Below are 12,582 nucleotides of genomic sequence, written 5' to 3' on the forward strand. Positions count from 1 at the left end.
ACAATTGAATGGCTGGTGTTCAAATGGGGGAAACCCACTTTTTTTCCGAAATCGACATTTTTGTAATTTTTAAATAGTTCCACGTCTGCTATTTGAGAAATTTGAAAACAATTTTTGGATTTTTTGCAATTAACAGTCATAGTTGACAATGGAGGTAGCCCCAGTAGTAGCTGGCGTCCAAAACGTTGTGTCTTATGGAAATTCGAGTTTTCTCGTTCGTTTAACGAGGTTTTAAGAAAAAGTAGTCTATCGATTCGCCATCGGTGCATGTTATGCATGTTATGCTCACATATCGGTGAACTCGATATAATACTGTTTTAGTTGGATTGCATTGTACGTTGACGTTGTATTTCTTGCACGTATGTATATTGTTGACCGCTGACCGCTGACCGGGCAATATGAAACACGGTACATTGCGATCGAAAAATTATAAAAAAGTGGAATCAATTATTATCTTTCGTTATTAAGTTATGGTGTCTTCGGAAAAGTTGCTTATGACCTAACGCTTTATTCGGATGAATCATACTAGATCGGAATTCGGTCGTAGGGTGGCGCTATCAACTTTTTAATGAAGCTAGATAGAAATGTGGTGTCTTCGAGAAAGTTGTAGGTCCTATCATTCTAAGTATATCTTCTGAGGATGCAAACTTTGTAGATCCTGCACCCGAGATAGAACATGTTTTGGTTAAAAATTTACAAACTTACAAATTATGTTTTCAAAAATGCGCCATACTTCAAAACGTGTTGGACTTACACAATTTGTACCTTCAGAAGATATTCTTAGAATTATCTGACATACACTTTTGTCGTACAAACCACCATTTATCTCGTTCCATCAAAAAGTTGATAACGGCGCCGCCTTAGCGACTGATCAACTAAAGCGCTAGATGTTATGCAACAACTTGGCCAAAGACACCATAACTCTAAAACGAAAGATAAAGAAAGAACGTGTGAATTGGGGGTTATTCCGTATTGGACGCAAGGTACCCCAGGGATTACCCCTCAACGAATTACGAAAATGCTCGTAAATTAAAAAGTAGTACATGTAATGATATTATTTTTTCTACATAGCATGAGTCAATGAACTACTAATTAAATCGAGTATTTTTACTATAAAAAGAATGTCAATTTGGAAATAAGGATTTTTTTCCATTTCGTGTACAAAATGCAAAATGTGGGTTAGCCCCTTTTGGACGCCAGCCATTCAATTGACCGACCGAAGATCAAACTCGGAAGCACATACCGACTTTATTAAGGGTTACACCATTGTAGAACTTAAAAAAATAAACATATTTCGAACATTTTCTGGCCCAACAAAAAGGAGGAACCTATATCTTGTAAAATGAGATTTATAATACTGCACACTTAGAAAAAATGAAAATTACATTTGACGTAAACAATCTTGCGACGTATTTTGCTGTCTAATAATGGAATTTTACATGTTTTGACATGTGAATTAAAATGCTGTCTTTTTTTATTTCAATTATAGATATTTTAACCTTAAGGTCATTCGCCTCTTCAGGTTAGAAAAATTTCTTAAGAAAAATTTCTAACCCTGTGTGCGGGGTCGGGACTCGAACCCAGGTGCGCTGCGTACAAGCCAATCGATTTACCAACTACGCTACGCCCACCCCCTATTGTGTCTTTTTTGATATAGTACTCGGTTGCATGGAGATGGAAATTGTGAACAAAGCACATTTTTACATGTTCTTGAATGTAAATTCATGTGAATTGTGACGCTCCTTTTATGTGCATCTTACGAGATGTAAATATTTTTAAGTGTGTAGCTATGAGGAACAAAAAAAAATATTTTGTTCAAGTAATTTTGTCACAAGGCGGTTGTGTCACATTTTCCCGCAGGTACGTTTCTGTCCGGAAATCTTTCTCCCGTAATTTTTTACCTGAACATTAACAAAAGTTATCGATTCCTTAGAACACTAGCGTACGTAGGGTTTTTTGATATTTTAATTTTTCGCGAATCAGCACATTTTTAGCCGAAAAGCGCTGAATATGTTCCAAAAATCGACACAAAATTGTTCCCAATAAAAAATTCTACAATAAAAAAATCCTGCGTACGTCGTTGGAGAACGTTATTTTGAATACACTGTGCAAAATTCAGAACAATCAAAAATCATTTGCTCGAGTTACGTTTCCGGCCAGCTAAAAAAAAGTAGTTCCGAGAAAAACGCGGTTAAACCACTGAGAACTGACATACAAGTCAAGTTTTCAACTTGTGTAAGAAATAAAACTGTCGCTTTGAAATGACAACAGCAAGTAGCAACTTGCCACTGGTCGGCGCTTCGATCGGCCAGCAATCGCGATACGGGACTTGTGTGCAAACTTGGATACAATGGTGATTCACGCATGCGAACCTGTATACGGTGGTGATTTTCAATTTCATTTAAATGTTTACACAGGTTTTACGGGAAAGTTTGTTCTAGCTTATCCCTAGTAACAATCGTAGTTTTACGGCGCTCTTGAAGCCTCTCGTAAAACTTAGATTGCACTTGTAGTGTGCTATAAAACTTCAAATGTTACTTGGGATATGTCTATTCTCTGTGGTTAAAGTTTTCAGTACACTGAAGGTATACACAAAAGGCGTTGCGGTAGAATTGAAAATATGAACATTTATATATTGGCTGGATGTTGTTGGCTCGAATCAAAACTTGTCGAAAGTAAACAAAGTTCATTTCATATCGTCATTCTGGCGCCCAGGTGGTGAAATCAACGGGGTGCTGGAGCGTTGCCAAAAAAATTTTATTTCCAGATTAAATTTTACTAAACTTCCCAGTTTAACTCAGCCGGAATGCTGGCTGGTTCTAATTCGTATTCCGGCTCCGGTGACACAACCGATTCAAGTTAGAATGTTTAAGGGGTACCATTTCGATGCGGCTTAGCCGCATAACCGAGGCCTAGGCGAGGTGGCCACTGACCCGCCGTCGATACCAAGCGAGCCTGTGATCCACTCGTTTGCCCGGCTTACTCAAACATAGGGGCTATCTCTAGTTTAAGTCCGACTGAGCGGTAGCGAAGCCGGACAGCACGCGCAAAAGCGATGTGGCGTAGCCACATTGGGTGCTGAACACAAAATAAAATTGGCAACGCTAGCAAAATGTAAACACAAATGAACACTCCGGATGAACCTATCGTCAATTGACATTTCGACAAGTTTTGATTCGAGCCAATAATATGGGCCCATTGTTGTCACCTTCCATATTTTGATGTATCATTTAAGTCCCTAAGACACATTTTAGGCCAAACGAATTTCGATTTCTTTAAATTCATGTGTATGTAAATGTCACGCGTTGAATTCGGACGACGCAAGAGTCGATTAATGGAACTTTTACCGTTAGGATGAGGTCGCCTTGAATTTTACGCCTGATATTTGTTGCCGATATTTACGTTTTATTCAAATGTAAGGGGTTTTATGAAGGATGGTTTACCCTTCCGACTGTTATTTTGACTGCTCAATCGTGAAACTTGTCACGATAAAATAAACGAAACAACTAACCATCAAACCAAATAGCATGGATGAAGAAGTGACAAATGATATTGCATTCCTTGACGAGGAAAAAAATATTCGCGCCCAAATTTAGGAGTTTCGTATAGCCTAAAATGATTTGTAAATCATCAAAATGAACAACTTTGATGTTTTTTAAAGTAGTTGAGTAATTTCCGAAAAAATAGAGCTTTCACATCGTGTTTTGCGATCAACCATAAAGTTTGCCAATTTCAGAATCTCGGTGATAGATAAATAACAACAATAGCTATATATTTTATCAGTTTTTTTTGATTTGCCATTTTAAAACAAAATAGAATAAGAAAAGTTTATTCCAAATATATTCGAATAATATATTCTGATATATATTCATTATTCATGGTACTAATGTTGCGCACTAGGTTCATGAAAATGGAAACTATAAGGGTTATAAATACGCTGCCCATGATCGCATATTTATCCTATTTTCTATGGGCTTCCCTATCTTTAAGGGAGAAATTTGCGATCAAAGGCAGTATACGTGTTACGTTTTAACATTATTCGTGATTTTGGAGCACATATTTTTGCAAAACTTTTTCGACTTTCTTTTATTTGTGAATAAATATTTTTAGTTCACGAAAGCGTTGCAATTGCAGAAAACATGGATTGAAAGAGTTTCTCGACGGGAACACTAAAGCATTGGATGTGAAAAGAACATCAGTGGTAACTATTCACATCAGTTTGGTGAACTTGAATGAAGCTAAACTTTTGTGCAATGGAAATAATCAATTATGCTAAAGTAACGGGTCGTGTGCCTGTATGTTCAGCTAACCGTAAAATCGTTTAATAAATCAGTATTCAGAGACAATGCAGCAATTTATCCATATGAATAGAAAAAGATGCAGACCGAGGCTGAAGTCTTCCTCAAAATAAATCAACAGTTCAATCGAATTGGTATCAAAGATCGATTCTCAAAATCGATGATACATATAGGCGAAATTCTCGCATTTTTTAACCGAATAGAAATCCTAAGCACTTAGCACTCAATGGGAAGCGACTGCATTTTTTATTCTCTGAGAAATCCGCCTAGATGTTCACAAGAATCAAGAATCGATCAAATCAATCAGAACCCTGCACCTACAATTTATCTACAATGTACTTCACAATTCAACTACATATTTAATTCTGACCAAATTACTACCATACTGATAATTTGCAATGGAAGTTTCTGACCTATATTCAGAGGCTGGCAGTATCTGCCCTTTCAACTTCTCTTAATTAGTAAATAGTTTTATTGAATCATGTGTCCAGTCCTGCATTATTTGTTTTATAAAATATTGCAATCATTGAAATCAGTTGTATCATACGCGACAATCTTTCAACACTGATGCATTCATTTCACAATGATTCCGATAAAATTTTTCTGCTTGAAATCAAACCAGTTACAAAAAAACTTTCACTACATAGATTATATTAGTATATTCTATTTGTCAATCCCAAGAATGTACCAATTGGTAGCACGGGAAATTGGTAGCTCCGTTGATGTCATTTCTGCGGTTTTCAATGTATGCATACACACATGTATTAGTATAGTACTAGCTCAATAGCAGCTTTTTGCTGGATCGTTTTGGGTACAAGAAATTTTCCAGCGACACACTTGATAAATATTTAATAGGGTATATGTAATAGTGTTATTTCAGTAGTACGATGCTTGTAAGATATCTGTTTGGAAATAAAACTGTTCTTCTTGGTTATTGAATTTTTTTTCGAAAATAAGCAATTGTGATTATTTATACGTTCACTTAATATTGAGCCATCGAAAAAAAATTTCAAGTCAAAGTTTTCACAATTTTTGTGCCGCTTAGCCCCGGAGAGTGTGGGGTTAATCAATTGTTCTTTTTTCTTTTACCTTGGCCTCTGCCACCACGGTAGCCTCCCCTAGCCCACGGTCATGCACTTTTCTCACCCGAAATGCTCTGCTCCAGCATGAACAAAAAGGAAAAAAGAGGCCAAATCCGCAATTGGAATCGCACCAAACCTTTTCCCTGTACGACAATTATTTCACTATCACTTTTTTCTTCGCATTCTGATCCGCTTTGCAAGCAGGTGGCCTGGTGGTATAATTTTTACACTACGATTCACACGGTGTGAAATTTTCAGCCTGGCAAAGGCCCCTTTTACACTCCCCGAAATTTTCACCATCGATTTTTTTAACGAAATCGCACTTTTGCTGCGAACGGGCCATTTAATCCAGGCCCAGGTGTATTCTTCATCATCGTTTCACTATCTTTAGCCAAATAATGGCTCTTTTCACTGAAATTCGACCGAATTATCGCACCACTCGAAATTTTCACATCCACACTCCGCTACGATGATAAAAAGAATCAATGAAAAGCTCTTCGTTCATTGCGCAAGATTCCCGTGTTGTGCTACCATGAGTTGAGAGCTTTCCCTCCTTGTTCGTCGATAAGTATTATAACCGGGTTTCCCAGGAAGCGGGTTTCTGTCTCCGATAGAGAAAGCATGCTAACAATTTTGAATGTGATATTTGGTAGGAAAAAATAAGAAAGAAATTATTAAAATAATACTGATTTTTGTCTAGGATAACGACGATCTTGAGACTCTACACCTAGATGATGATATGGCTGAATATTTACAATCGATTCATTCAGAATGACGATTTTTGTGCATTACGCGCTCTATTTACACGTGTACTCCTCGGTATGCTCTGTGCAGATGTCACAATTTACCGTGCAACACCATTTAAATTTACAGTTACACTGCCAGCTTCGGATAATCTGGTGCGTGTTATAGCCTCGTCCACAGCAGAGCAGGTCACATTTGTCCAGCAGGATTGATGTACGGTTACATTGGCGTCCACTGGTTCCAAGAATGCCGGACGCAACGTCCCTTTCACAATAATTTGGTGACGGTTGCAAATAGACCAACTCCATTCTCTTTGGTTTCTGGCTGTTTACACTCGTGTGTTGCAGTTTACCTCTCCTAAAATAAAATATTTACATTCAACAATTAGTGAGATATACATAGTTGTATGATAAGGAGGGAAACCTTTTCAGTACTAGCTGCAGCTGACCAGCGCTTTTCCCCACCAGAGGAATTGCCTGCACCATCTTCGCTTTTCGGTACTTTTTTAGCATGACGTCTCCAATAGCGTGAAATGAGGGTAAACTTTTCCAGCAGGTTTTCATCGCGCATGAACCGCTCACACCGTGGCATTTGCATTCCGTACGCAACAACAATTTGACAATCTGAAAGTAGAAATGTGTTTAGTGCACACCACTACACTGCAAGCAAGGAGAAAGGTGAATGAAATATTTTACGTAGGAAGGAGAAATGCAGGGTAAACAGGTTTAATACGCCCCCTTAAGCAAAAACAGCTATGTTTTACTATTCGACACTAGGATCTCCGCACCAACTACTAGCCGGTGAATGCAAGAATGCACACTAAGATAGTTACTATAATATTCTAGTAAGCTGCTTGAAATAGTTCTATCAAATCCAACTGTTTCTAATTGGTTGTAATGCTTTTGGAAAAGTGGGAGCTTATATCAAAATAGCTCTTTTGAATCTTTTGTGTATATTGTTGTTTTGCAACATATTTTAAATACCAAACTAACTTAGCACGTTGATTTCATGAAACGATACTGTTATCAGACATCGTTTCTTTTTAGATAATTCAGGAATCCTGGAAATTGAAGAGGGGCATTTTGCCCCGGTGGGGCGTATTATACCCTACGGAATCGCGTTAATACAATGATAAGTGTTCCCAAAAATGAGAACAGTGCATTAAAATCTTGTTATACCAATCAAATGCAATTGAGTACTTTTATCCCTGAGTAGCACAGTCACCATAAGTTCTCTAAATACCAACGACGTCCTATGGTTACTCAGCTCAGATATGGCTGTGCAAGTTGATAACAGTCTATTAGCTTTCTCTGGAAAAACAGCCTAGAGGCTGTGCAAGCACGTAGCCAGAAAAAAAAATCGAATGGGGCCCAATAGCTTTGAAGTAAAATACCGGTTTTCAAAACATTTCCCAGAAACGATGTTTCTATATAAACTGAATGCGACTTTTTGCTGATTTTCCAAGCATTGTGGTTTTGTATGTAGATCCTTTCAATATATGTCAATACCATAATTTGTAGCTAGCTGTTTCAATGCGACAGAGTTTTTACTCCAAAGCTATTCAACAAGATCGGTATACTGGGAAGACAGTATTGTTAGCTGTGCCCAGGTTGTACTGTTTCCATGCTAGTGGCAGACTAGTTTAGAAGGTGGAGGATTCAACAGAACGAAATAAAACTTTGACAGATAAAAATTATTATGACATTTTTGATAATGCCCAGTGTTGCTAAAGTAACCAGCAACCAAGAGCATCCGGACTTAGGATCTTGGCAAGTTCTCTGGGGGCATCAAGAACCGTCAAACCTATGTGGTCAAAGCTACTTTGTTTAGTTATTGTTGATCAAAACCCGCAAATTCAAGTAATATAGCACCCATTTTAATAGGTACTGTATCATCATCGTACCAGTTTAGATAGAAAATTGCTGTGTGACCGCACTCTTCAACCCGTAACTGGACCCGGAAGGCACTTTTAAGATACTTTTACAATTGATTTGTTTATTTATATGTAGGGTAATGAGCCTATTATTGGGTTTCGGACTATTGCGATAAGGGTTTATATATGATGAGGTCGGTCAAAAAGTCGAACTTTTTATTCTTTCATCTAAAAGTATAGATTCTTAAGAATATATCTGAAATTTTATAGAGGTCTAAGCAGTAGAAGCTGTTCACCGTGGGCGTGGCGCGAAGCTTTAAACGTGAATCTCTTAATCTTCTTAAAATCTTGTTTTTCCAAATACGTTGTTGCAATGACTAGGATTGCCGAAATATCTTTCGGCTGATTCCAATTTTTGTTTTAATTTCTTCGTAACTTATTTGCCGTGTCCTTAAGGGGGCGTCTGGTGCAGCGGGTAAAAAATAGACTTCTTTTTTATTCGCTTAATTGTTAGTTATCCGCAGGAAAATCTAACAAAATAATGAGAAAAACAAGATACGCAAGATATGGTAGATATGCAGAGATATGCATTTTCTCTTGAATTGATGTGAATACTTTTCTTTTGGAAGGACAATATCAACGATTGGATATGGGACTATTTCTATGGATACTGACACAACGAGAACTGCACCGTAGGCCCTTCGAATAGACTGATTTTAATAGTCAAGATATTTGTCCAAAACCTTAACATACCAGATTCCTTCAAGTTTAGTTTTGGGTGGTTCAAAAATTTTAAGAAACAGTACGGGATACGGAAAGTGAAGCTGTGTGGGGAAAAATTATCCGCTGATACAATACCATTTGACCCAATGCGTTGAACAAAGATGTCGGACGCTGCTCTAACCAACGGCTTCAAATGGGTAGTATGATAAACATGGCAAAAATAGTCACATTACCCTACTATGATTTATTCTTTTTGACTAACTTTAACTTTTTAATGCTTTTTGTTAATAGGAATACATGGATTAATGCTTGAATGTAATTTTTTGTTTTGTTATGAATATATCACGCTTCAAATATATCACGCTAAAATACAGACCGACCGTGATATAATCGAAACATTACTGTATAGCAGTGAACAATTCGTTTGTCTAATGAAGCCGTTTCGTGATAAGCCAACGAAAGACATTGCGTGGTTTTCACGAAAAACTCGTAATAAAACATAAAAGTGTTTCAATAGAACAACGAATGATTCCTCATATATACGAAAAATTCGGATATTTTATGAAAATTGTCTGCACGAAACTAATTCGCAGAGATTTACGAATATATTCTATCAGTGCATATGGCGAAAAATAGTCATAGTTAATCTGACTAGTGAAAAACGAAATAATCGTGCCCAAACCACTTTTATCATATTTGTTACTCATTTTAGGGGTATTCTACTTTTTAACGAAATTAGGTAGGTTCTCTCAAAATTTAGTAAATACCTACTTAATTCGGTGAACTTGAGATTGAGCTTGAGCTTGTGCGACCACCCCTGACTGCTACTTCGTTATCGATCTGGACTAGCTGAAGTTGCACAGGGAATCAGTAGATAATTATGCTTAGGAATAGCGAAACATCTTTCAATGTGCCACTCCTGGTAATCCTAAAGTGTATTATTGATCAATACCGGCGCCGGCCAGGCTCGAACGTAGATCGCAGAAGGAAAGGGAGGGAATGTTAGTCCGATATTTGCTTTTGCTAGAGGTTGTATATACTACTGCGCACTCCACAAGTATCACAGGAGGAGAAGATATTTTTTAGTAAGTAAAGAAGTTGAATTTTACATCTTCTTTACCGACGCCAGAGAGGTGACTCCACTATCTGGACTAGATAACGATCCATCGACTCATGGACCGGGGACCTTTACTGGCTTTACTTCGCTTCCGTAGGAAGACGAGACCACAGATTTTATCACATCAGAAAAATCTCAACGACCTCGGTTGGGATTGAACCCAGACCAACTGGAATGAGTGGCAGTAAATACCTACTCAATTCGGTGAAAAGTAAAAGTTAGTAATGTGCTGAAAGAGAGTGGCCTGGATATTTCTATGGACCACAATCAGAACTCTAAAAAAATTTCATTCCAAATTCGTTTGGTATCAACAACAGCAAACAGATTTTAGTACGTTTAGGTGGATTCACAGTAAGAAACGCAATAGACTTAGCTCGGAACATGTTGAAAAGCTAACATATCACTTATTTAACTACAAAATTTGAAAAAAAAAAAGTGGGATTAGCGATTGAACAACGATTAAATTGGCCAAGATTTATCAGAATTTTCAAATTTAAGCAAAACCTAATGACCAAAATGATAATAAATCAAAAAAAAAAAACAAATGTTATTTTATTGTTCAATTATCAAAATATTAAAAAATTGCAAAAAAACCAAGCTTCCCATGAAAACCCGTTTTAACCCGGAAAAAACCTTAGGTTTTTTACCTAAATTATAAAAACCCGGTTTATTATATCACTGCAAAAGGCCACTATGGACTGACACTGAACACTAAGGAATCGAGCTGCGCTGGAAATTAATCCGATAGCTATCGAATGAGATGAAAATTGATTCCAGAAGCGATTTGATTCAGAACCCAAAGTTGGTTTAACCCTCCGGCAATCGCGCCGTTGTATTTTGTGCAACACCTTCCGAAACTCTAGCGAATTCTTCTTTCAGCACCAGTGGCTGCTCATTCGGGGAACCATTCGCGCGTGTGCCGGAGAATTAACTTGATCTCCTGCAATGCTCAGAATCATCCTGCGAGAGAGCTAGAAAAATTAATTGATGATTGCTTCGAGGTACATAGTAGTATGATTCGATTATACCAATATAGGGGCCCGTTTAAATAAGTCTGCGTATCAACTGAAATATTCGAATTATCAGTCATAAGTATATTCATCACATCACTTCGGTTGTATTCCTTCCATTATCCACCATTATGAAATTCTGTAGTTTTACTTGAACACATGCCAACAGGGTTTTAGTCCGAATTCCTGATAACTCTTGAGCTTTAAAAATCGAAATTAATGTGCTCACCTTTCTTCCCACACGGTTGTTGTGCAGATTCATCAAGCTTCGATCGTCATTTTCAATCTCCCGCGCGTCCAGAAACCTCATGGTGAAGCGCATTCCAAACCCGATATCGGCAGAGCATCCGCCCCATTTCCAGCTCTGTGCGAATAAAGGAAACACAAAATCATTCATACGGGCGTGAAAACATGATACTAAGGCGGAGAAGTTGCATTATTTTTTAAATTAGTGAGACCGCATCGATACCTACGTCACTTTCGGAGGAAAACTGCATCTTTTGCTTCGAGTCGCATCCGCACATCGTAATGTTTCCCTTGGCGCACGCGGCCGTTATCGCGTGCACTGCACCGGCGCTAGTGATTCCGTACGTAAAAGATGCTTCTCGGGAACCTCCAATGTTGCCATGAAAAAAAGAAAGAAAACGATTACACTGAAAACGAATCTGATCTATGATTGATCTCTAAGGAACGGACTTTATAAGTTTATTATCATGATCCATCAAATAAACTAAACTAAAACATAATGTAGTGGTAAGAACAATAGTACATACAAACTTTGTTCTGCATACATTCTTAGGCCCGGTATAGTTAGATTTTTCTTAAATTGTGGATAATATAGCCCTCAAGGTTATGATCTATACACAATGCGACGGTGCTGGGAGAAAGATTGTTTTACTTAATTAAATTAACTTTAACTCATAACATCATCATTAACCATTCGATTCATTTTCTGTGCAAGCTATTGCTTGACTACCGAGCCGCCCATAACATTTTTTTGTATTAGCTTTGCAAGAAAATTAACTGATATAACTTGGAACGAAATGGCCCCTATGAATGCCGGTTGTTTTCCCCGGTTTGTTATATATTAATACGAATTAATATGTTTAATGTCACGACATTGATAAACATATATATTGAAATCTACAGTGAGAATTAATAAATCACGTTTCAAGCAGCAGTTATTGGATGCACAGTGGTTATAAATCAGAATCCAATCGATAGATGTTATTATTGTTTAACGAAAACTCGCGTGCGAGCTATCTGGCGGCAAGTGTGACCAAAAGGTGGGGAACAATTCAGCTGCGATTCGTTTTCAACGAAGGAAGGAAAGCAAAAATAATTTATGTCTGGCCATTTATTATAGAATTATTGGATACCACGTCTAAACGATTGAATAGAATGATGAAGTAAGCATTAACGAGAGAATATTATCTACTTTGTTAATCTCCTTGAAAAGCGACTGCATGGACTATGGTTCATACAATTATTGCCATTTGACACATTACTACTAAAATATATTAACATTTACTAGTCTCGATCATACGCGTCTGGTTCATCATCCCATAGTAGGCACAGGGTCAAATTGCTACGATAGAGGTGTTCGGCAAAGAGAAAGGTTCACTTATCATTTTTTTCATCTGCAAAATATCAACGATGTACGGTACCTACGTAATATTTTTCCAATTATCCGTATAAATAAACCTCAATTACTCAGTAAAGTAAAGCAGGTTTA

General features: G+C 37.4%; 2 protein-coding genes across 19 annotated transcripts in view; both read right to left on the reverse strand.

The window, feature by feature from the left end:
• LOC131682743 (trichohyalin) overlaps positions 1-5,867 on the reverse strand; it is a 133,337-nt gene extending 127,470 nt beyond the window's left edge. For 16 of the 18 annotated variants that reach the window (XM_058964459.1, XM_058964460.1, XM_058964462.1 and 13 more), the window contains exon 1: positions 5,388-5,867. The gene's annotated coding sequence lies outside the window, so the exon portion shown is untranslated. The remainder of the gene's footprint in view (positions 1-5,387) is intronic. The other 2 variants (XM_058964445.1, XM_058964447.1) reach the window with 1 other exon arrangement.
• A 184-nt stretch (positions 5,868-6,051) lies between these two features.
• The window catches only part of LOC131682751 (protein Wnt-2), an 82,590-nt gene continuing 76,059 nt past the window's right edge, over positions 6,052-12,582 (reverse strand). The window contains exons 5-8 of the mRNA XM_058964469.1: positions 11,321-11,460; positions 11,077-11,211; positions 6,548-6,747; positions 6,052-6,481 (exon numbers count right to left, since the gene is read on the reverse strand). Coding sequence (XP_058820452.1) covers positions 6,178-6,481; positions 6,548-6,747; positions 11,077-11,211; positions 11,321-11,460 — 779 coding nt within the window. The 3' untranslated portion in view covers positions 6,052-6,177. The remainder of the gene's footprint in view (positions 6,482-6,547; positions 6,748-11,076; positions 11,212-11,320; positions 11,461-12,582) is intronic.

The sequence above is a fragment of the Topomyia yanbarensis genome, chromosome 2 (genome assembly GCF_030247195.1).
Source record: "Topomyia yanbarensis strain Yona2022 chromosome 2, ASM3024719v1, whole genome shotgun sequence".
Classification (NCBI taxonomy): Eukaryota; Metazoa; Arthropoda; class Insecta; order Diptera; family Culicidae; genus Topomyia; species Topomyia yanbarensis.